Here is a 23,179-nt window from a genome sequence, read left to right as displayed (position 1 = left end):
CAAGGTATTCCGTGAGGGGCATGGCAAGTTCCAAGAATTTTTTATTTTTTGTCACAAGTTAGTGGAAAATGATGATTTTTTTTTTTTTTTTTTCATACAAAGTCTCCTATTCCACTAACTTGTGACAAAAAAAAAAAAATTTCCATGAACTCACTATGCCCATCAGCGAATACCTTGGGGTCTCTTCTTTCCAAAATGGGGTCACTTGTGGGGTAGTTATACTGCCCTGGCATTCTAGGGGCCCAAATGTGTGGTAAGGAGTTTGAAATCAAATTCTGTAAAAAATGACCTGTGAAATCCGAAAGGTGCTCTTTGGAATATGGGCCCCTTTGCCCACCTAGGCTGCAAAAAAGTGTCACACATCTGGTATCTCCGTACTCAGGAGAAGGTGGGGAATGTATTTTGGGGTGTCATTTTATATATACCCATGCTGGGTGAGAGAAATATCTTGGCAAAAGACAACTTTTCCCATTTTTTTATACAAAGTTGTCATTTGACCAAGATATTTATCTCACCCAGCATGGGTATATGTAAAAAGACACCCCAAAACACATTCCTCAACTTCTCCTGAGTACGGGGATACCAGATGTGTGACACTTTTTTGCAGCCTAGGTGGGCAAAGGGGCCCATATTCCAAAGAGCACCTTTCGGATTTCACTGGTCATTTTTTACTGAATTTGATTTCAAACTCCTTACCACACATTTGGGCCCCTAGAATACCAGGGCAGTATAACTACCCCACAAGTGACCCCATTTTGGAAAGAAGACACCCCAAGGTATTCCGTGAGGGGCATGGCGAGTTCCTAGAATTTTTTATTTTTTGTCACAAGTTAGTGGAAAATTATGATTTTTATTTTTTTTTATTTTTTTTCATACAAAGTCTCATATTCCACAAACTTGTGACAAAAAATAAAAACTTCCATGAACTCACTATGCCCATCAGCGAATACCTTGGGGTCTCTTCTTTCCAAAATGGGGTCACTTGTGGGGTAGTTATACTGCCCTGGCATTCTAGGGGCCCAAATGTGTGGTAAGGAGTTTGAAATCAAATTCTGTAAAAAATGACCTGTGAAATCCGAAAGGTGCTCTTTGGAATATGGGCCCCTTTGCCCACCTAGGCTGCAAAAAAGTGTCACACATCTGGTATCCCCGTACTCAGGAGAAGTTGAGGAATGTGTTTTGGGGTGTCTTTTTACATATACCCATGCTGGGTGAGATAAATATATTGGTCAAATGACAACTTTGTATAAAAAAATGGGAAAAGTTGTCTTTTGCCAAGATATTTCTCTCACCCAGCATGGGTATATATAAAATGACACCCCAAAACACATTCCCCACCTTCTCCTGAGTACGGAGATACCAGATGTGTGACACTTTTTTGCAGCCTAGGTGGGCAAAGGGGCCCATATTCCAAAGAGCACCTTTCGGATTTCACAGGTCATTTTTTACAGAATTTGATTTCAAACTCCTTACCACACATTTGGGCCCCTAGAATGCCAGGGCAGTATAACTACCCCACAAGTGACCCCATTTTGGAAAGAAGAGACCCCAAGGTATTCGCTGATGGGCATAGTGAGTTCATAGAACTTTTTATTTTTTGTCACAAGTTAGTGGAATATGAGACTTTGTAAGAAAAAAAAAATAAAAAAATAAAAATCATCATTTTCCGCTAACTTGTGACAAAAAATAAAAAGTTCTATGAACTCACTATGCCCATCAGTGAATACCTTAGGGTGTCTACTTTCAGAAATGGGGTCATTTGTGGGGTGTTTGTACTGTCTGGGCATTGTAGAACCTCAGGAAACATGACAGGTGCTCAGAAAGTCAGAACTGCTTCAAAAAGCGGAAATTCACATTTTTGTACCATAGTTTGTAAACGCTATAACTTTTACCCAAACCATTTTTTTTTTACCCAAACATTTTTTTTTTTATCAAAGACATGTAGAACTATAAATTTAGAGCAAAATTTCTATATGGATCTCGTTTTTTTTGCAAAATTTTACAACTGAAAGTGAAAAATGTCATTTTTTTGCAAAAAAATCGTTAAATTTCGATTAATAACAAAAAAAGTAAAAATGTCAGCAGCAATGAAATACCACCAAATGAAAGCTCTATTAGTGAGAAGAAAAGGAGGTAAAATTCATTTGGGTGGTAAGTTGCATGACCGAGCAATAAACGGTGAAAGTAGTGTAGGTCAGAAGTGTAAAAAGTGGCCTGGTCTTTCAGGGTGTTTAAGCACTGGGGGCTGAGGTGGTTAAGTGATAATAATGGTATTTAGAGTTCACAGGATAATTGTACTTTTTCATTTAGCTTTAGCCTTTCTTGAAAAAAAAAATCGAACATCATTTTACAGCAACTTAGGCCACCCAAAGTGTTGTCTTTCTCCACGGTAAAGTTCTCACCGTGCTTCATGGAAGTGCACCTCTACTCTTAGGCTACTTTCACACTTGCGGCAGGAGGGTTCGGCAGGAGGGTCCGGCAGGCTGTTCCGGCAGGGGAACAGCCTGCTGGATCCGTGCTAATACTAACCCACCGCGCCGCCAGAAGTCCGCTACTGCCCCATTCACTATAATGGGGAGGGCCAGAGGTTCGGCCGCAGTACGGCAAACATGCCGAAAGGCAGCCGGACATAAACTACAGCACGCTGCAATTTTTGGCCTGCTGCCTCTCTGCATGTTTGTCGTGCTGCGATCAGACCTCCGCCCCGCCCCCATTATAGTGAATGGGGCCGGAGCGGACGTGCGGCGGCACGGTGAGCTATCGTTAGCACGGATCCGGCAGCCTCAAGTGTGAAAGTAGCCTTAGAAAGTACAGTAGTGTTCAAAAAAATAAAGCTCAAAACCATTATAACTTATTTCCATAAATGAAAATGTACTGGAAATACTACACATTCAGTTCCAAATTAACAATATTAGGAAACTGTAGTGGAATAGGTGCATAACAAATAGCAAGCATTTTATTGTGTTATTAATAAAGACTTCGGTCCTAATTTGCTATTTGATTACCTGTCGTCCCAGCGACAACTGTTATAGGTTTAACAACTTTTCAGAGTTCGATTTTTTCTACATTAACACTTGATTATTGTATAATCTTATTTTAATACATGACATGACATTTAATGCTATGTATATGAATTTTTTGTATGTGACATTGATCTGCATTATTATTTCATTGTAAAAAAGAATGTTGCTTTTTGAACTTGAAAAACTTGAATAAAGAAAGAATTTAAACAGTTCCAAATCAACAAACTAAAAATGTATCCAGTTTGAGCTAATCCTTTACAGAAAGTAAAATGAATATTAGGCTGTTCAAGAAAATACTAGTGCCAGCAATTTTCTTAAAACTCATTCGCAACTTAATAAATTAGGCACATCTAACTCAAGTAGGAAATGCCAGTTTTGATAAATCTCACCTTATATGATGTTAGATAGGTTTGTAAAAATCTAATTAAGTATATCTCTAAGTTTTTTTTTTGTTTTTTTTTAAATGAGCATGGAAAAAATAAAAATAAAATGTGACATAAATATTCAATGTCCTTAAGCGAGATGTATCTGTAGAAAGTTAGACAGAATTATTTTCGCCCATATCCTATACATAAATAAAACTTGGATTATATAAATCAAAAAAATCATATTATACAGCATGTATTTTCTGAAATTACTGTGAAAATACTATCCAGCACTTTACAATTATGGGTTCACGCAGTTTTGCAATAAATTGTAACCACTAATATAGGCAGACCATGCAGCTGCTATGGGGCCCGTGAGGAGGGGGGGCCGCAGTGGAGGAGAGGCCCCGTCCCCTAATTGCTCCCGTCTATCTTCCTAAAGCTAAAGGACCTCTGATAATGTCATCACAGGTCCTGTAAGGGAACTGCACAATGTAAAGTGTAGTTCCCAGGTTAGAACAGTGCATCTGTCAGGACCTGTGATGACATCATCTTCAACATCACAGGTCCTGCAGGATCTAGCAAAGGAAATGCACCAAAAATGGTGTAGTTCCCAAATTTGTAAGGTACATCTGCCAGGACCTGTGATGACATCATCAAGTCATTTACAACCCCTAATAGCAAGTATTAGAAGTTCACAATCAGCTCTGCATTGATCCATACAGACTGGAATACAGTGGTAAGAGGAGGTCCTCCACTTTTCTTTTCATTTGCCCCCCACCCATGCCGTTTTTACTCATTGCTCACTCATGTATAATACTTCAGACAGTTACAGTGACCACTACCTCATGTACCTGACACACAGTGACCATAATGTATAACTGACCACATATCTATACACGAGATAGAGATAGATATATATGGAAAAAAATTACCGGCAGCACCACCAAACCAAAAAAACTAAGTAGAGAGGGTGCACTGCCCGAGTATGGTAACTGGTGCTTACTAATACGGAATAAAGAAATCGGACTGCACTCCAGTTCAATCATATAAAGGCGATTCGGAGGCTTTTTTAGGGAACAAAATGGACTCAAATACAACAAAGAGAAGCGAACCAGGAGAGGCGGCTGCAGATACAGAACGTACCGCAAAAACGCGCAATATGAAAACACAGACACAACAAAAAACACAGTCATCAATTTATCTTCGAAAATATTGACCCCTGCATAGGTAATGGTTTTATCTAAAGGACTATCCTTTTGCCCCAATACACAAGTGAATTGGCAGGATGTGGAGTCCGATTTGAGTAACTTTTTCCGTTCCCTTAAGTTAAAGTTATGGTTCCAGGGAACAAGTGGTGAACAGATAAAAAGATCTAGTGAGTTCAATTGCAAGATGTTTAATTTGTCCAACAGAAGCTGCTTCCAACCGGTGGTTAATGAACCAGCCATTGAGGCCTACATCTCGGCAGTTAAAACAGAGATTGGGGAGTTGAAGTCTCTTTCACGGCCGGGGGGCTTCAGGTATCCCAATCTCACTGCAACAGAGGTGTATGCGTTAAATGAGCTTAAAAGGGATAGTGATTTGACGGTAAAACCCGCCGACAAAGGCGATGCTGTTGTGGTGATGGACACTGTTAAATATGTGAAAGAAATTTTAAGGCAGTTGAGTGATATCAAAGTGTATAATCCGTTAGCACACGATCCAAAATTCTGCATTATACGGATGATTGAGGAATGTGTTTCTGGGGCCCTGAGGGCAGGTATTATAGATGAGGGGCTCAAAGAACACTTGATGGTATCTCACCCTATCACGCCGGTAATTTATGTATTACCAAAAGGTCCACAAAACAATGGTGGACCCACCAGGGCGCCCCATTGTTTCGGGCACTGACTCGGTATTTGGCCACGTGGCAATCTTTCTTGATAAGGTGCTGCGTGTCTTTTCTACTGGTGGTCAGTCCTATATTAGAGACACATCGGATTTCTTAACAAAACCGAGCCAAGATTATTCTGGTCTCTTTTGATGTCATATCCCTCTACACTTCAATTGACCATATTAAAGGTATTTCTGCAGTTAAAAACATGTTGGATATGTCATCATTGACACCCGAAGCTTGCTCTTTTATCATTGAGTTACTCACGATTGTACTTGAACATACTATGTCCAGAAGCGGGGCGTGGCGATGGGGTCCAATGTGGCCCCAACCTATATATGTGCCAGTTTGAGGAGGGTGTCGTCTATGACTCCCACCATGCCCAGTATATACTGGGGTGGTGGAGGTATATAGACGACATCTTCCTCATCTGGACTGGGACCGAACAACAACTGAAGGACTTCCACAGATATCTGAATGGAGTGGACGATGAACTACAGTTCACCGTCACTTATTCGGATACTGCCGCTCAGTTTTTGGACACTAATGTAATTGTGTCAAATGGGGTTCTGTCTACCGAACTGTATACAAAACCCACCGATAAAAACATGATGTTAAGATATGAAAGCTGTCACCCCAGGAGTATGGTAAAGCACTTGCCTATTTTTAAGGGCTAGGAGGATTGTGGCAGCTAATGATACTTTTGAGAAAACAGTGGATGGCATGATTACCAAATTTACACTACAAATTTACACTACAATACACTGCTTGAGGCACAAAAGTTGAAAGAGTTAGCGGTAGACAGGGATACCCTGTTGCTGGGCAATAAAAAGAGAAAGGATCATAGTAGAATTACGTTTGTGTCCACCTATTCAGAGCATAGCAGCGCTATTAATAAAATATTGAAGAAACATTGGGCAATACTAAGATGTTGCCGGAGGACAGTACCAGAATTTGGGGCATTACAGCTATGTGCCTATCGTAGGTGTAAGAACATTCGAGATCAGCTAGGGAGAGCTGACGTGGGACCCAAATCAGTTTCCAGACAAACAACGTTGGCACCATTGGGCACTGGATGTTTTCCATGCCTCCATTGTGTCAACTGCTGCGTAATATGTAGGTCGAGGGTATTCACACACCCTGGGACAGGACAGACATATCCTATCAAGTTTCATTTGACATGTGACTCCTCGCATGTCATATACATTTTATCATGCCCATGTCAATTTCTTTATGTGGGGGAGACCTCCACCGACCTAAAGACCAGATTGAATAACCACCGTTATACTATCAGAAAGGGACACACAGATCTTCCAGTTCCCAGGCATTTTAGCTTAAAAAAGCATAGTGAAAAAGATCTTAGGTGCTGGATTATTGATCAGGTGCATATGCCACGGAGAGGTGGGGATCGGATATCCCTACTTAAAAAAAGAGAAATGTATTGGATACAGACCTTAAACAGTCTGCACCCCAATGGACTTAATATTGACTATAGATATGTTGGTTGGATGTGAGTGGGGTAGTTTGTGCTGTGTTTATGCTTTGGTTGTGCGTTAAGTAATTCACTTGCAGTAGACGGATTCATTGGCAATAATATATTTTTTTTTAAATTAGTAACTAAAAAATGAAAAAAAAAAAGTGAAATAAATTATATGTATCACTGATAATTTTTTATTTAATTATTTCAGACACACCTATACTTTTGGAGAAGGTATCTTGCAAAATTGATGGACCTGGACAGTGGATGAGAGGCCTACGTTAAAAAATATTTTTCTCTCTCTTTTTTTATATATTGTTTTCTTGTGGTGCTTGCACATGTCCCGAAGGCGTAGAATAGAGAATAGTTTCGTAATTTGTCCCCCCTTTTCCCAATCTTGAAATAGGATGGAATTTATGCTTGTACTCTTTAGTGCCGACCTATTAATAGGTAACGTTCTGATACATGATGATGAGGAGAATCCCTCTTAGTCACGTACTTTAGCAGGTTTGGGACCCACAGCACTGATGGCACTGACGTGCTCACAGAACTGGGGTAACGATTGGAATTGAGCCTCCTACTTGGAAAGGGTGGAGACTCTTCCAACCTGCGGATATATGGGACTGACCCGGAGTGACTTAATGTGGAACGAAAAACGGCAGCTTATATAGTATATATTAATAATAGGGCAATGTTTCCTTATCCAATATGGCGGTCAGTATATCGGGGACAAACTATGCGCATGCGCTTCCTTCCTAGATAGATACACAGGATGCTGTGGGTTATCGCAGTGTCCGCCGCCTACGTCACTGATATGTGACCTGGCTACGCACGTGCGTCCCATGGAGGGCGCTGGAGTATGACGCAATAGCTTGTCGGGACATGCGCAAAGATATTACAAGGACAGCGCGATGGTCTGCGTGGTCGCCAGCACTATCCCAGGTATCAATTAACTGGTTTCCTCCTCCTACACGTGTATCATTATGATTCATGTAATCATCACGTTTTGAGTAGAATACAGCTGAGAACAGTTATGGATTTGGATGAATTCATATGTACTTTTGATGCACTATGCACTCACTGTATTTGTCACTTTATCAATCACATCGAATTGGCAGTACGTTGTTTTAATTGTAATATTTTTTCTGCAGATATGTCTTTAAGTATCAATTAAGTTGTAGCACTAAGTGTTATGATTGACACACCTTTATATGTAACTTGTTCACATCTTACCAATGCTTGAGAAAGGCTCATATGTGAGCCGAAACGTCGCTTGTGCCACCTATGGGTGAATAAATCCTTTTTTCACTGAAGATTGAACTGGAGTGCAGTCCGATTTATTTATTATTTATTATATATATATATATATATATATATATATATACACACATACCCATAAGACGCACTTTCCCCCCCCTCCCCCATAAGTGGGGGGGAAATGCCCCTGCGTCTTAAGGGGTGAATGCTGCCATTTTACATCGCAGTCTGCGATGTATCAGCTGGAGGGAGGGAGGGCCAGTGTCATGCAAATGCGGCGGGGCGGTGCGGTCACTGTACTCCGGCCCCGCCGCTCACTCATTGCTTTATTGCTTAAACCTTTTATAATAATAACTTTAATTGACGTTCCGATCCCTAGCCCCATCTGTACTACCGTACTTACTAAATGTCCTGTAGCAGGCAGAGCAGGGCGGGTGGTCGGCCGTTCATTCATAAAGTAGGCGGAGCAGGCACGTGACGTCAGAGTTACGACCGGCCGCCCGCCCTGCTCTGCCTGCTACAGGACATTTAGTAAGTACGGTAGTACAGATGGGGCTGGGGATCGGAACGTCAAAGTTATTATTATAAAAGGTTTAAGCAATAAAGCAGTGAGTGAGCGGCGGGGCCGGAGAAAAGTGACCGCACCGGCCCCGCCGCATTTGCATGACACCATCCCCTCCTCCCTCCCCCTCCCACAGGTTTAGCTATGGTATATTAGGGCATCTGTGGATGCCACTATTATGGGGTGGGGGATATGTGGATGGCACTGTTATGGGGTGGGGGATCTGTGGGTGACATATATAGCAGTGCCATCCACAGATCCCCCCATAACAGTGCGTCATCCTCAGATCCCCCATAATAGTGTCATGCACAGACCACCATTAGTTCAAAATCCACCAAAAGCACACCTTTTGGTTAAAAATTTTTTTTTTTCTTATTTTCCTCCTCAAAAACCTAGGTGCGTCTTATGGGCCGGTGCATCTTATAGGGCAAAAAAATACGATATACACACACACACACAGTTTCAAGAAAAAGTATGTGAACCCTTTGGAATGATATGGATTTCTGCACAAATTGGTCATAAAATGTGATCTGATCTTCATCTAAGTCACAACAATAGACAATCACAGTCTGCTTAAACTAATAACACACAAACAATTAAATGTTACCATGTTTGAACACACCATGTAAACATTCACAGTGCAGGTGGAAAAAGTATGTGAACCCTTGGATTTAATAACTTGTTGAACCTCCTTTGGCAGAAATACCTTGAACCAAACGTTTCCTGTAGTTGCAGATCAGACGTGCACAACGGTCAGGAGTAATTCTTGACCATTCCTCTTTACAAAACCGTTTCAGTTCAGCAATATTCTTGGGAGGTCTGGTGTGAATCGCTTTTTTTGAGGTCATGCCACAGCATCTCAATCGGGTTGAGGTCAGGACTCTGACTGGGCCACTCCAGAAGGCGTATTTTCTTCTGTTTAAGCCATTCTGTTGTTGATTTACTTCTATGCTTTGGGTCGTTGTCCTGTTGCAACACCAATATTCTGTTGAGCTTCAGCTGGTGAACAGATGGCCTTAAGTTCTCCTGCAAAATGTCTTGATAAACTTAGGATTTTTTTTTTACTTTACTTCGATGATAGCAATCCTTCCAGGCCCTGATGCAGCAAAGCAGCCCCAAACCATGATGCCCCCACCACCATACTTCACAGTTGGGATGAGGTTTTGATGTTAGTGTGCTGTTCCTCTTTTTCTCCACACATAGTGTTGTGCGTTTCTTCCAAACAACTCAACTTTGGTTTCATCTGTCCACAGAATATTTTGCCAGTACTGCTGTGGAACATCCAGGTGCTGTTGTGCAAACTGTAAGCATGCAGCAATGTATTTTTTGGACAGCAGTGGCTTCCTCTTTGGTATCCTCTCATGAAATCCATTCTTGTTTAGTGTTTTAAGTATCGTAGATTCGCTAACAGGGATGTTAGCATATGCCAGAGACTTTTGTAAGTCTTTAGCTGACACTCTAGGATTCTTCTTCATCTCATTGAGCAGTCTGCGCTGTTCTCTTGCAGTCATCTTTACAGGACGGCCACTCCTAGGGAGAGTAGCAGCACTGCTGAACTTTCTCCATTTATAGACAATTTGTCCTACTGTGGACTGATGAACAGCAAGGCTTTTGGAGATACTTTTATAACCCTTTCCAGCTTTATGCAAGTCAACAATTCTTAATCGTAGGTCTTCTGAGAGCTCTTTTGTGCGAGGCATGATTCACATCAGGTAATGCTTCTTGTGAAAAGTAAACCCAGAACTGGTGTGTGTTTTTTATAGGGCAGGACAGCTGTAACCAACACCTCCAATTTCATCTCATTGATTGGACTCCAGTTGGCTGACACCTCACTCCAATTAGCTCTTTGAGATGTCATTAGTCTAGGGGTTCACATACTTTTTCCACCTGCACTGTGAATGTTTACATGGTGTGTTCAATAAAAACATGGTAGTTTAATAAAAACATTAGTTTAAGCAGACTGTGATTGTCTATTGTTGTGACTTAGATGAAGATCAGATCACATTTTATGACCAATTTGTGCAGAAGTCCATATCATTCCAAAGGGTTCACATACTTTTTCTTGCAACTGTGTATATATATATATATATATATATATATATATATATATATATATATATACACAGTACAGACCAAAAGTTTGGACACCTTCTCATTCAAAGAGTTTTCTTTATTTTCATGACTATTAAGGCATCAAAACTATGAATTAACACATGTGGAATTATATACATAACAAACAAGTGTGAAACAACTGAAAATATGTCATATTCTAGGTTCTTCAAAGTAGCCACCTTTTGCTTTGATTACTGCTTTGCACACTCTTGGCATTCTCTTGATGAGCTTCAAGAGTGTGCAAAGCAGTAATCAAAGCAAAAGGTGGCTACTTTGAAGAACCTAGAATATTACATATTTTCAGTTGTTTCACACTTGTTTGTTATGTATATAATTCCACATGTGTTAGTTCATAGTTTTGAAGCCTTCAGTGTGAATCTACAATTTTCATAGTCATGAAAATAAAGAAAACTCTTTGAATGAGAAGGTGTGTCCAAACTTTTGGTCTGTACTGTATATATATATATACATACATACATACATACATATACACACACACAGAAAATTCCATGCAAGATGTATAGAGTCCATACATGCTACTTATATCTGTGCACATAGCTTCACATATTCACCAGACCCAATAGACCAAAAATCTGCATTAGTGTCCTAATTAGGTGCAATAAGTAATTATATGCACAACTGGCCAACTTCTGATCCCTTCAGTAGAAAAAAATATATATATCCCCACCAACTAAATGTGACAACCAGACAGCACAGCACATATCCTACCTGATGGGTAAGGCTACTTTTACACTCGCGTTTTGGGCGGATCCGTCATGGATCTGCAAAAACGCATCCGTTACAATAATACAACCACATGCATCCGTCATGAACGGCTCCGTTTGTATTATCTGTAACATAGCCAAGACGGATCCGTCATGAACTCCATTGAAAGTCAATGGGTGACGGATCAGTCTTCTATTGTGCAAGATCGTGTCAGAGAAAACGTTTGGCTCAGTTTCATCAAGCAGGCAGCGTTTTGGTGTTTGCCTCCAGAGCGGAATGGAGACTGATCGGAGGCAAACTGATGCATTCTGAGCCGATCCTTTTCCATTCAGAATGCATTAGGGCAAAACTGATCAGTTTTGGACCGCTTGTGAGAGCCCTGAACGGATCTCACATACGGAAAGCCAAAACACGAGTCTGAAAGTAGCCTAATACTATGAGACCCTGTATCCCATCCCACTTGGCTATGACCTTTTTGCTAATGTCCCTTGCAGCTTCCACTCTCACATGCCTCCCTTAGGCAACTTTCACACTTGCGGCAGAGTAATCCGGCAAGCAGTTCCGTCGCTGGAACTGCCTGCCGGATCCGGCAAAACGTATGCCAACAAGGATCCTGATCAGTCAAAAAAATGCATTGAAATGCCGAAACAGTCTTTCCGGCGTCATCCGGCATTTATTTTTTTCACCTTTTTTTTTCGGTACGGTTGGATCCGGCATTCCGGTATTTTGAATGCACTAACACATTCCTAGTGAAATAAAATGCTGGCATTTAAGCAAGTCTTCAGTTTTTTTCACCGAAGATAAAACCGTAGCATGCTACGGTTTTCTCTTTTGCCTGATTAGTCAAAATGACTGAACGGAAGACATCCTTATGCATCCTGAACGAATTACTCTCCATTCAGAATGCATGGGGATATACCTGATCAGTTCTTTTCCGGCATTTAGCCCTTTTGACGGAACCCAGTGCCGGAAAAGAAAAACGCTAGTGTGAAAGTACCCTTAAACACACACAAACAAAAAACGTTTCTTTTTGCTACCGACTTCAAACCAGCATCACAAATACTGCACCTAAAACCTTTTCGTGGTTCTTGTAAAAAAAAAAAATACCATGAAATTCACAATTTTTTTACAAACGCTTTTTGTCGATTTTTGGTCAGACTTTTTTGAAATGCATTTTTTTTCAAGTCTCACCCAGAACGTGCTGTAATTAAAAAAAAAAAAAAAAGGATGAACCCAGGAAGTGACGAAACACACTACTAAAAAAAAAAAAAAAAAAAAAAAGGATGTACTGAATTACTTCATTCCCACAGCCTTACAGCTAACATCTGGAGGCTGCTTTTTTTCCCCATAAAACCCACCGGCATAAAAGGCTGCAAAAATCATGAAAAATACCACAAAAAACGATTGGAGGAATTAATCACACTATCTCTCCAGAATACTGGCTTCAAAAGTCGCAAGCAAGTGTGGTGGTTAGCTATGTTAATGAGTCTCACTCCAGATTTATCACTGAGACTCTTTAAAAAGTCGCAAAAAAGTTGCCATCTCATTCCAATGGGAGAGTGGAGTAGTAAAACTGGAGTGGCTTTTCTAGACAAAACTGTTAGGTTTAAGGATAAGACAAATTTATCAAACCCGATGTGACATTTAATAAATGTGGCATAAAGTACTCCATCGCAGACTCAAGCAAAACTGACAAAATATTCCCCTGATGATAAATTCCCCCCATAGTGTGAAGCTAGCCTTACTGATCTAAGGTTAAAACACTAGTTCACTAGAACACTGACCCTGGTATAACTTGAAAGCTAAGACTAGTACCAGTATCTAAGCTCTAAGCCTAATATTCTAGTCGCAGTAAGGATTTAAAGTCAAGAACCATTACACAGGTCACGGAGCATGCCTAGTACACTCTCCCATAGAAGAGTCATCTCCAAAGTGCAAGTTTCTATGGTTCACGTAGCTGCTGTAAAGCATACCTCTACACATTCTCTAAGCTTGTGTGTGATATGTGATACATTCCCTTTAAGCAGATCTGTTTAATGGTGACAAACCTCATTTTCCTCCAACTCCTCAAGTTGTGCTGCACCATTATTCATCTTCTTCAGATCTGCCGCCTCCATTGTAAAGTACCAGGGGCCTTTATCAGTTCCACCTGAAGCTTGACCTTCATCCTCCCTTTAAAAAAAATAAAAAATCTGATAAGATTTAGCAATAGAAATATCAACATATTTAGACTAGAGAACATGGGGGGGGGGGGGGGGGGGGGGGGGGATTTCCAACCACTAAAACACACATCAACAAATATACACAGATTTAAGTCCCCACACTCAGATAAGAAGGCTAGCAGACTTTTTGTACTCATTTTCATTTCTATGTACTTACCCATCTGAATCCGAACTGGAATCCTCATGACCTTGCTCCAACTTCCACCGCTTGTACCTATCAATTAGATCTGTTAAATAGGAGGTCTTTTTGGCATGACGTACAATAAATTTGTGCTTCAGAAGTTCCTTTGCTGTTGGTCTCTAAAGAAAAATGAAATGAAAATCAGAATTGGTATAAGTTTATTACTTAGGCCCAGTTCAAACTTCAGTGATTGGGTCAGTTATTTCCAGCAGTTATTGTGAGTCAAAACCCGTACTGAAGCCTACTCAAAGATCAAGTATAATGGAAAAATCTGCAACCGTTTTGTGCTTTTGACTTACGGTATACCTGGTGTTGGCTCACAATAATGGAAATAACTGATCAAGTGTGAACTCAGCCTTAATAATGAATGAGATTTAAAAAATATATATATGGGATGCCACAATGGTTTGCCTCAAGACTGTGTCACTTTCTGTTCATCAGTGGCTGAACAGGATGACAGGAGCCACCATAATAAGAATAAACGACACTCATTCACCAGCATCATTAAAATGGAACCTGTCACTGGGATTTTGTGTATAGAGCTGAGGACATGGGTTGCTAGATGGCCGCTAGCACATCCGCAATACCCAGTCCCCATAGCTCTGTGTGCTTTTATTGTGTAAAAAAACCGATTTGACTCATCTCAAGGACAGGACTCATCTCAGGTAAATTTGCATATGTATCAAATCGGTTTTTTTACACAATAAAAGCACACAGAGCTATAGGGACTAGGTATTGCGGATGTGCTAGCGGCCATCTAGAAACCAATGTCCTCAGCTCTATACACAAAATCCAGGTGACAGGTTCCCTTTAACCTTTATCATTTCTGATAGGGGTATTCCATCTACAAACATTCATCGTCTATCCACTGGGTAGGTGATATCAGTGGGGGTCGGAGCACCAGGCCATGGCTGCAGTAAGAAGGTATAGCACGCATGCTGCCCCTCCATTCAAGATCTGCAAAAGTTATAAAAACAGCCATGTGCAGGCCTGATCATGAAAGCCTGTCATTGTCTATGAGACCTAGATGTCTGTTCTCATAAAACATGGCAAATAGGCCTTAGCTGTGTCTAAGATTTGTGAAAGGCTCTGGTTACACTAGGTTCGTGTGCTCCTTTTTATTACCAGAGCCAGTTATGTCATATCCATTGTGTAAAGGATCTTGCTGGATCCTCTGACTTATAATCTGTTAGATATTATTCAGATTTCTCTTATTTTTAAGTGGAGTGGCAAGAGCAGTTAGAAAATGTAAAAATGGCCATACATTAATACATCAGAAGTAATTTCTTAATTATGTACAATTTACCTAGAGATATTAAAAGATTTACTTTAAATAAAAAAACAAAATGGCAAGTTAACGTCAAGCAAATGCAACCGCCATGTCTACACCTGTTCCCACTTTTGCATCACAGAAACAGAACAGTCAAAGTTTGTTCAGTAGAACTGATACTAGCATATGGCCGATAGTAATTATCAAGAAACATGTACCGTGAGGCCTGAAATATATAAGACATGATCCCAACTAGGGAAAATCTTTACAGACAGAGAAGTCGGTCTGGTACATTGAAAGTGGCTTCACTGGCATCATTGCCTTTGACATTTATTTCATTCTATTTGGATACTATTTGGATAAATAGATAAAAATTTAAATCATGTATCTGGTTATGTGCAATGAATTTTAATACAGTAAATGATAAGCAGAACAACCATTTCAAGTCGGGAGAAAGGACAAAAAGTACGGTAGTTATGGTAGCTACAGTGCATTCGGAAAGTCTACAGACCCTTTCACTATTTTCACATTTTGTTATAATGCGGCCTTGTGTTAGTTTTCGCCCAACATTCTGCACTCAAAAGCCCATAATGAGAAAATGAAAACAGAATCTTAGAAATCTTTGCAAATTTATTTAAAAAAAAAAGTAAAACTAAAATATTGCATGGACATAAGTATTCAGACCGAATGCATCGTAATTCAACATTACAAGCAACATACTAAATACGTGTGTGGAAAAGTCCAACAATACATCTATATTTTCAAGACTTACAAAGCTGGGCTCTTTGTTTAGGCAGGCTTCTACAAATTCTTTGAGGAGCTTGCTGTAGTTTCCTTCAAGTGTAGGTGCGTTGCTTTTGGGAATGTGGAAAAGCACTTTCATAGGATGTAATTCAGAATGAGGGGGTTCCCCTTTAGCAAGCTCTATAGCAGTTATGCCTAGCGACCAGATATCAGCCTATAAAAAAAAGGGAGGGATAATAATTATATGTTCACTAACTAGAGGAAGCCAACATTGTGTTTAATACTTCTTCATGCAGAAATTTACGTTATGAGAACTATTGGAACACAATATTCTCTGTGGAGATTTGTGGACAGAAAACATAGAAACATAGAATGTATCGGCAGATAAGAACCATTTGGCCCATCTAGTCTGCCCAATATACTGAGTACTATGGATAGCCCCTGGCCCGATCTTACATGAAGGATGGCCTTATGCCTATCCCATGCATGCCTAAACTCCTTCACTGTATTTGCAGCTACCACTTCTGCAGGAAGGCTATTCCATGCATTCACTACTCTCTCAGTAAAGTAATACTTCCTGATATTACTTTTAAACCTTTGCCCCTCTAATTTAAAACTATGTCCTCTTGTAGCAGTTTTTCTTCTTTTAAATATTCTCTCCTCTTTTACCTTGTCGATTCCCTTTATGTATTTAAAAGTTTCTATCATATCCCGTCTGTCTCGTCTTTCTTCCAAGCTATACATGTTAAGGTCCTTTAATCTTTCCTGGTAAGTTTTATTCTGCAATCCATGTACTAGTTTAGTAGCTCTTCTCTGAACTCTCTCCAAAGTATCAATATCCTTCTGGAGATATGGTCTCCAGTACTGCGCACAATACTCCAAATTAGGTCTCACTAGTGCTCTGTGCACCTCCCTCTTTCTACTGGTAATGCCTCTCCCTATACACCCAAGCATTCTGCTAGCATTTCCTGCTGCTCTAGGACATTGTTTGCTTACCTTTAAGTTTTCCGAAATAATAACCCCTAAATCCCTTTCCTCAGATATTGAGGTTAGGACTGTATCACTGATTTGCAGTGCATTACAGTACAAGCCATGTGGATTAGATTTTAAGAAATCCACATTAAGTGGAAATTTGCAGGAATTGACCTGCAGTGCAAATTTTTACATCTGCAGAATGTCATTTTCTATCATGGATAGGTCGCAGATTTTCCACAATAAACTCAATGGGGAAATCCAAATTCACTACAAAATCCAACAGTTTCCGATTTTGCAGTGGATTACGCACAAATCATCACCCTCTGCAAGCGTGGATTTAAAAATTTTGTTTTTTTCCCCCTTACTGTGAAATCTAAAGGAAAATTGGCAGCAGCAAATCTGTATCAAATTCTGCGCAATATGGTACAGGTTTACTGCTGCATTCCCAGCAAGTATGGAAGTACCCTTAGGGCACTTTCAGACAAGCGTGTCCTGTGCGGAAAACACTCTGTGTGGGAGCGCAAGCTCCTGTTATGAACACTGCTCCTTTCACTGGACCACACAGCATTACAATGATTTATAATGCTGTGTGTCTCTGCCCAGCCATAAATCTACTGTATTATACTGACAGCATTATGTAAGTACAATTCAGTAGATGCAAGGTCGGGCAGAGACACACAGAATTATAAATCATTATAATGCCATGCAGTCCTGTGAAACGAGCAGTGTCCATTACCGGAAATCACACTCTTACACGTAGTGCGTTTTCCTCACTGGAGACGCTCACCGGAAAGTACCCTTAGGCTGGATTCAGATGGCCAAAACACTAACATATCTGGCCAATTATGTAGAGGTGTGTCTGTTTGTATTAAGACCCAGGGGCAGCTGGGAACTTAAAGTGGCCCTGGCCCCATGTTCTAGGCGGGTCCAAATTGACAGAAAGTGGCATAACAGAGGTAAACAGGACCAGCAATACCACCACAGCAGAACCAAATAGCACAGTGTAGCACAATATCCTGCCTCAGCAGAACCAAATACCACAGTGCATCACAAAACACTGCCACCCGCGCCACAGTATGAAACCGTATCATCGTTCCGAAGACTGCAATACAGTTGAATTCAGAAGGGCACCCGCAACCGCTGGGCAAGTGCCTGATGCTCCTACATTAATTAATGCCAAGACCATCAGACTTTTATGTAACTGGCTGGCGACTAAGATGAGGGCTTTGGCGGCCCCCTGGGCATTAGCCCACCGGGAAATTTCCTTGTGCGGTCTATGGCCAGTCCGCCCAAGTTAAGACCCATTAATTTAAATGAATGACTATCAGATGGAAGAGGACAAGAAAGGTGATTGCTGCTGACGTGTAAATTGCATCATTTACTTTAATGGGTCCAGATAGCACACAGATGTCTGACTCAGGCCTTAGAAAAATACTGTGTGTCAACCTTACGTCAGACCGGCTGATACACACATCAGTCCTTATAGAAATCACATTTATTTACTTCCGGATATTAAAAAGCAATAACCATATTCAGTAGGCAGCTAACTAAGCATCCTGTGCTGCACAGTAACATAGCATCTGTTGTGTTGGGATTAGTATGAATAAAATGTGTACAATATATCAGAAGTATTCATGAATAAAACACGGGCACTGAGGTTTCTGATACTCCAGAGGAGTTGCCTTTCCCTCACTTGAAGCGTGAAGAATGTGAAATCTTGCAGAACACAATGGCTGGTCTTTAATAATATCTAAATGGCAGGAAAACAAGTCCTGCGATGGGGCCCTACACATTACTGAAGTTGTTTTACAGGTTTGCTGTGTTCCTGTGTGTCCCATCATCAATATTCATGAAGACTTGGCCACAGAACACAAGTATCTCAACCCTTAGTGGGAAACACAAGTTCTTTGTGTACAGACAGTGATTCATTATTCATTATATTACATGTGATCTTTAATTAACATTAGGCACGAGAAAAACAAGGACAGTAACCCTTTCCCCTTACCTTGAAATCATATGCCGACTGTTTTATGACCTCTGGTGCCATCCAGAATGGTGTGCCAACAAAAGTATTCCTCTTAATCTGCGTATCAGTTAGCTGACCAGCTACACCAAAATCTGCCAATTTAACCTCTCCATGCTCCGATAATAACACATTGGCCGCTGGAACAAATAAAATGCATTTCTTCATAAAAATACTGGGTCTTAAAGCTGCCGTTTCCCTGTACACTACATAGCACTTTTATATATTAAAGAGGTTGTCCAGCCAGGAAAATGTATTTAAAAAAAAAAACTCCTTAGAAACTTCTAAAATAAAGAAATAGTCACCTTTTTAATTCCCCTGACACTTTGCAGGTCCCCCAAAAAGTCTCTTTTCTCCCTGCTTCCAGTACCACAGAATAGGTTATATGCAAACAGTTTTCGTTGCATAATGTTATGTAATATGATAATGCCTTGTAATATGCCAGCATATCTCTGTATGGATCAGTTGAGGTTAATAATCTTGACTGTGCTTCTGTAGGTAGTAAGGAGATGGACTTTGGTCTGCCCCTAGATCAGTTAGTTCAGTAGTGTTCTAGTGAAGGAAGTGAGAGGAAGCTATATGTGCTCACTTCTCACAGAACTAGGCCTTCATCCCAGAGAATCACTATCTCTGAGAAATTTAGAGAGAGAGAAAACCATCTTTACGTCACAGTACTCCATAAAGCAAGAGAAAGAAAAAAACTAGAAGGTCCAGAAGTTGCTTGGCCAAGCACTGGAGTCAGTCAGTAATGTATTTGATGTTTAAAGGATAACGGTCACATTATTATTTATTTTTTTTGCTAAAGTGTAGGGTAACAATTTTGCAATAGACTTTTTTTTAGCCAAAACGTTTATTTTTGGTAGAAGACTGGGGCTGAAATGGCCCTTAGCAGCAGTCTTTAAAAGAGCGTTGCTAAGGGCCATCCGTCTCCGATTAGAAAAGACGGGCTGTGCAGCCAGACGGTATGCTTCTGCCTCCCGTGCTTCCCTGGGAGACAGAAGGCTGGGCACAGGAGTCTTAGGAGTTAAAATTACATTTATATTCCCTCTTTCTATGCAATCTAATGCTCCGTTACATTCACCGACCTGCGATCCCTGTGATAATAATTCATGAATCAGCCGCCGGAAGTAGAAGCACTGTGCCCAGTGAGCCGGCGGCTGCTTCATGAATTATTATCACAGGGATCGCAGGTCAGTGAATGTAACGGATCATTAGATTGTATAGAAAGGGGGAATATAAATGTAATTTTAACTCCTAAGACTCCTGTGCCCAGACTTCTGTCTCCCAGGGAAGCACGGGAGGCAGAAGCATACCGTCTGGCTGCACAGCCCGTCTTTTCTAATCGGAGACGGATGGCCCTTAGCAACGCTCTTTTGAAGAGTGCTGCTAAGGGCCATTTCAGCCCCAGTCTTCTACCAAAAATAAACGTTTTGGCTAAAAAAAAGTCTATTGCAAAATTGTTACCCATCACTTGCCCTACACTTTAGCAAAAAAAAAATTGAAATATGACAGTTATCCTTTAAGAGTGCATTCACATGACCGAATATATTTTGCAGTCTGCAAAATGTGGATCTGCATAAAATACGGATGACGTCCATGTTTCATCCTTTTTTTTATTTTTTTTTGAAGATCCATTGTAACCATGCCTATTTTTGTCCGCAAAACAGACATTAGGACATGTTCTATCTTTTTTACGGGACTGCAGAACGGACATACAGATAGGGACAGCACAGGGTGTGTTGTCTGCATTTTTTGCAGCCTCAATGCAGGTCGGATGCAGACCAAAAATACGGTTGTGCCAATGGCGCCTAAGGCCGATAGTGACTTTACTGCAGTGACATTGCTAAAACACCTTTCACCCTTGGACACAGTCTTGCCCACCGTATCTTAATCCTTTACCCGCTGGGAATTACAGCCACTATTGCAAGAATAATATTGCCCGCCTTGGATTCTGCAGAGAGAGACTTTAGAGACATAAGGCGAAGCAGTACTACAAGCCCCATCCTGGACTATATTCTTACATTGCTATCTGGGAAGATTTGCACTTAGAATTGTCTTGAACTGTGTTGTGATACGATTGGATGTGCTACAACTCCTATTCTGCATTTTAGTAAAGAGAGACACTTATCTTCTATAACGGGCTTGGTTACTGACTCCAGCACCATTCACAGGCCATTGCACCTATATCTCCTGCCTTGCACCTCCACCAAACCCACAATACCAAGGGCACCCAACTACCATCAGGCAGGATCTACAACATTAGGATGTGCCCTGAGGGAAGAAGGGGTGAGCCCTCTTTTATTACTACCGTGAAGATTGCTACTGTGAATGATTATTGCAGCCCGTTGGCTGCAGCCCATGTGACCACTGCAGCCAATCATTGGCTATAGGGGGTCACCTCTGGAGACAGTGCTAGCCTGCAGTGTCAAAAGGGAGAAGGAAAAGGTTGAAGAACCTGGGAAGAGCCATAAACGGAGAGGTGGGGGATCAGTAAGGTTTTCTAAATAATTTTTCATGGCTGGTAGTACAATGAAGTTTGTAGTTATTTCGACAGGGTTGAAGTGCAACTGTCATTCTTTTTATTATTATATTATTTTTAATGTGTAGGTGCAGTGATACTGACCATTTTTGTAATATACTTTAATCACTGAAATTGTACATTTCTATTAGAAAAACATCTCTAAAGTGGCCCATTTTGAGCCTTAGCAACGCTCCTCTGTTTACATAACACGATCAGTGCTGAGAGTGTCTACACAGTTATGTAAGCAGAAGACAGAGGAGCGTTGCTAAGGCTCAAAATGGGCCACTTTAGAGATGTTTTTCTAATAGAAATGTACAATTTCAGTGATTAAAGTATATTACAAAAATGGTCAGTATCACTGCCCCTACACAATACAAAAATAAAAAAAGAATGACAGTTACACTTTAAGGATTTTTTCTTTGTGGTTATGGAGCTCATTATGTTATACAACCAATTACAGGTTTAATAAACACTTAAAACTGGATGATTGAATACAAAGGTTATATGTGTCATGTTTATAGTTTACTTGACACCATACTAAATGTAGAGAAATGCAGTGAGGTAGTAAATATATGTATGTGAAAAGTCACTAGACTATTTGATCTTGATATATGTACCAAATACTGTCTGGTAACTGGCTATTGCTTGCCCACTGTACAACATAAGTGCTTCTACCTTTTGTGTCACCCCCATTTCCCCATGGATTGCCTTTGCAAGTAGGACCCTACGCGTCTATCTTCTGAATTAGTGATTAGTTGGTTACTCTGTAATGTCTCATTTTGTACATGTACCCTCTGATTTATTGTGCTGATTGTGGTGTATGCTGCTGCATAAAAAAATTATTATTATTAATTATTATTATTATAATAGTGTGACAATGCAGGTAGACAGGATGAGGACCACGAAAATTAGTCACCAGTCATCTAGTGTATAATGGTACAATCATTTGGTGACCTAGGTACCTTTAATGTCTCTGTGAATTTTCTTTTCCGAATGTAAATAATCAAGTCCTTTTAATATTTCCCTTAATATTGTGGCAATTTGCGTTTCATCCATTTGACCGGGTTCCAGCTGTAGGCAAACAATACAATACATGCACTTTACAATACATAAAACAGCACAAAGCCTGAAATATAACACTCCAAAACCAGAGGAGGAGAATGTGTCTTAGGATGTATAGCGAACCAGACGAGATTAAATGAGAAGGAGCAACTAACAAGTAAAATAAATTATGCCCAATTATAGCAACTGGTGAATTGCCATTTACTTTCAATTAGGGCCTATAGTCACATTACAATAAGCGACTGGGTCAGCACAACACTATGATACGGCACAATTCTCGACCAGAATCATCTTACGGCAACATTGAGCAGATAATGCTTAATTACCCGGCACGTCTATTTATACACGTGCTGCATTCATTCCTTCTATTCTAGATGTCAGTTATCTCAATTGTGCCATCAGCTGCAGCTCCTGGTTTCATTTCCTATATCAGTATGAATGAATCTGCAGGCTGTAATAAGATACAGCTAAAACCCTACTTATTTTATTGGTAACCTTAATAAATATACACACCAGATCCAAAGCCGATCCTCCTCCAAGATATTCCATAATGATCCATAATTTGGTATCCTAGAAAAAAAAACACAGGTTAACATGATATTATTTAGTGTGGTGAATGGGCAAGCAGTTGGATGCTGATGTGAGCCTGTTAGATCTGGATAGTCCCTGAGAGTTTGGTAGTGGACATCTTCAATGCCTCATTACTTAAATTAGTTATTGTTTGGTATTATATGGAGAAAGCATAGCATTACATTTTCTCCTACGTTTTATTCTCTCTTCCTT

The 23,179-nt window shown here is 40.4% G+C and overlaps 1 protein-coding gene across 1 annotated transcript in view; it reads right to left on the bottom strand.

The window, feature by feature from the left end:
• STK24 (serine/threonine kinase 24) overlaps positions 1 to 23,179 on the bottom strand; it is a 75,719-nt gene that overhangs the window by 10,692 nt on the left and 41,848 nt on the right. The window contains exons 3-8 of the mRNA XM_040425286.1: positions 22,910 to 22,966; positions 22,297 to 22,405; positions 18,796 to 18,953; positions 15,844 to 16,029; positions 13,778 to 13,920; positions 13,447 to 13,570 (exon numbers count right to left, since the gene is read on the bottom strand). Of these exons, the coding sequence (XP_040281220.1) occupies positions 13,447 to 13,570; positions 13,778 to 13,920; positions 15,844 to 16,029; positions 18,796 to 18,953; positions 22,297 to 22,405; positions 22,910 to 22,966 (777 nt within the window). The remainder of the gene's footprint in view (positions 1 to 13,446; positions 13,571 to 13,777; positions 13,921 to 15,843; positions 16,030 to 18,795; positions 18,954 to 22,296; positions 22,406 to 22,909; positions 22,967 to 23,179) is intronic.

Source organism: Bufo bufo, chromosome 3 (genome assembly GCF_905171765.1).
Source record: "Bufo bufo chromosome 3, aBufBuf1.1, whole genome shotgun sequence".
Lineage (NCBI taxonomy): Eukaryota > Metazoa > Chordata > Amphibia > Anura > Bufonidae > Bufo > Bufo bufo.
Note: the sequence above shows the minus strand (reverse complement) of the source record. Positions and strands in the feature narration are given on the sequence as shown.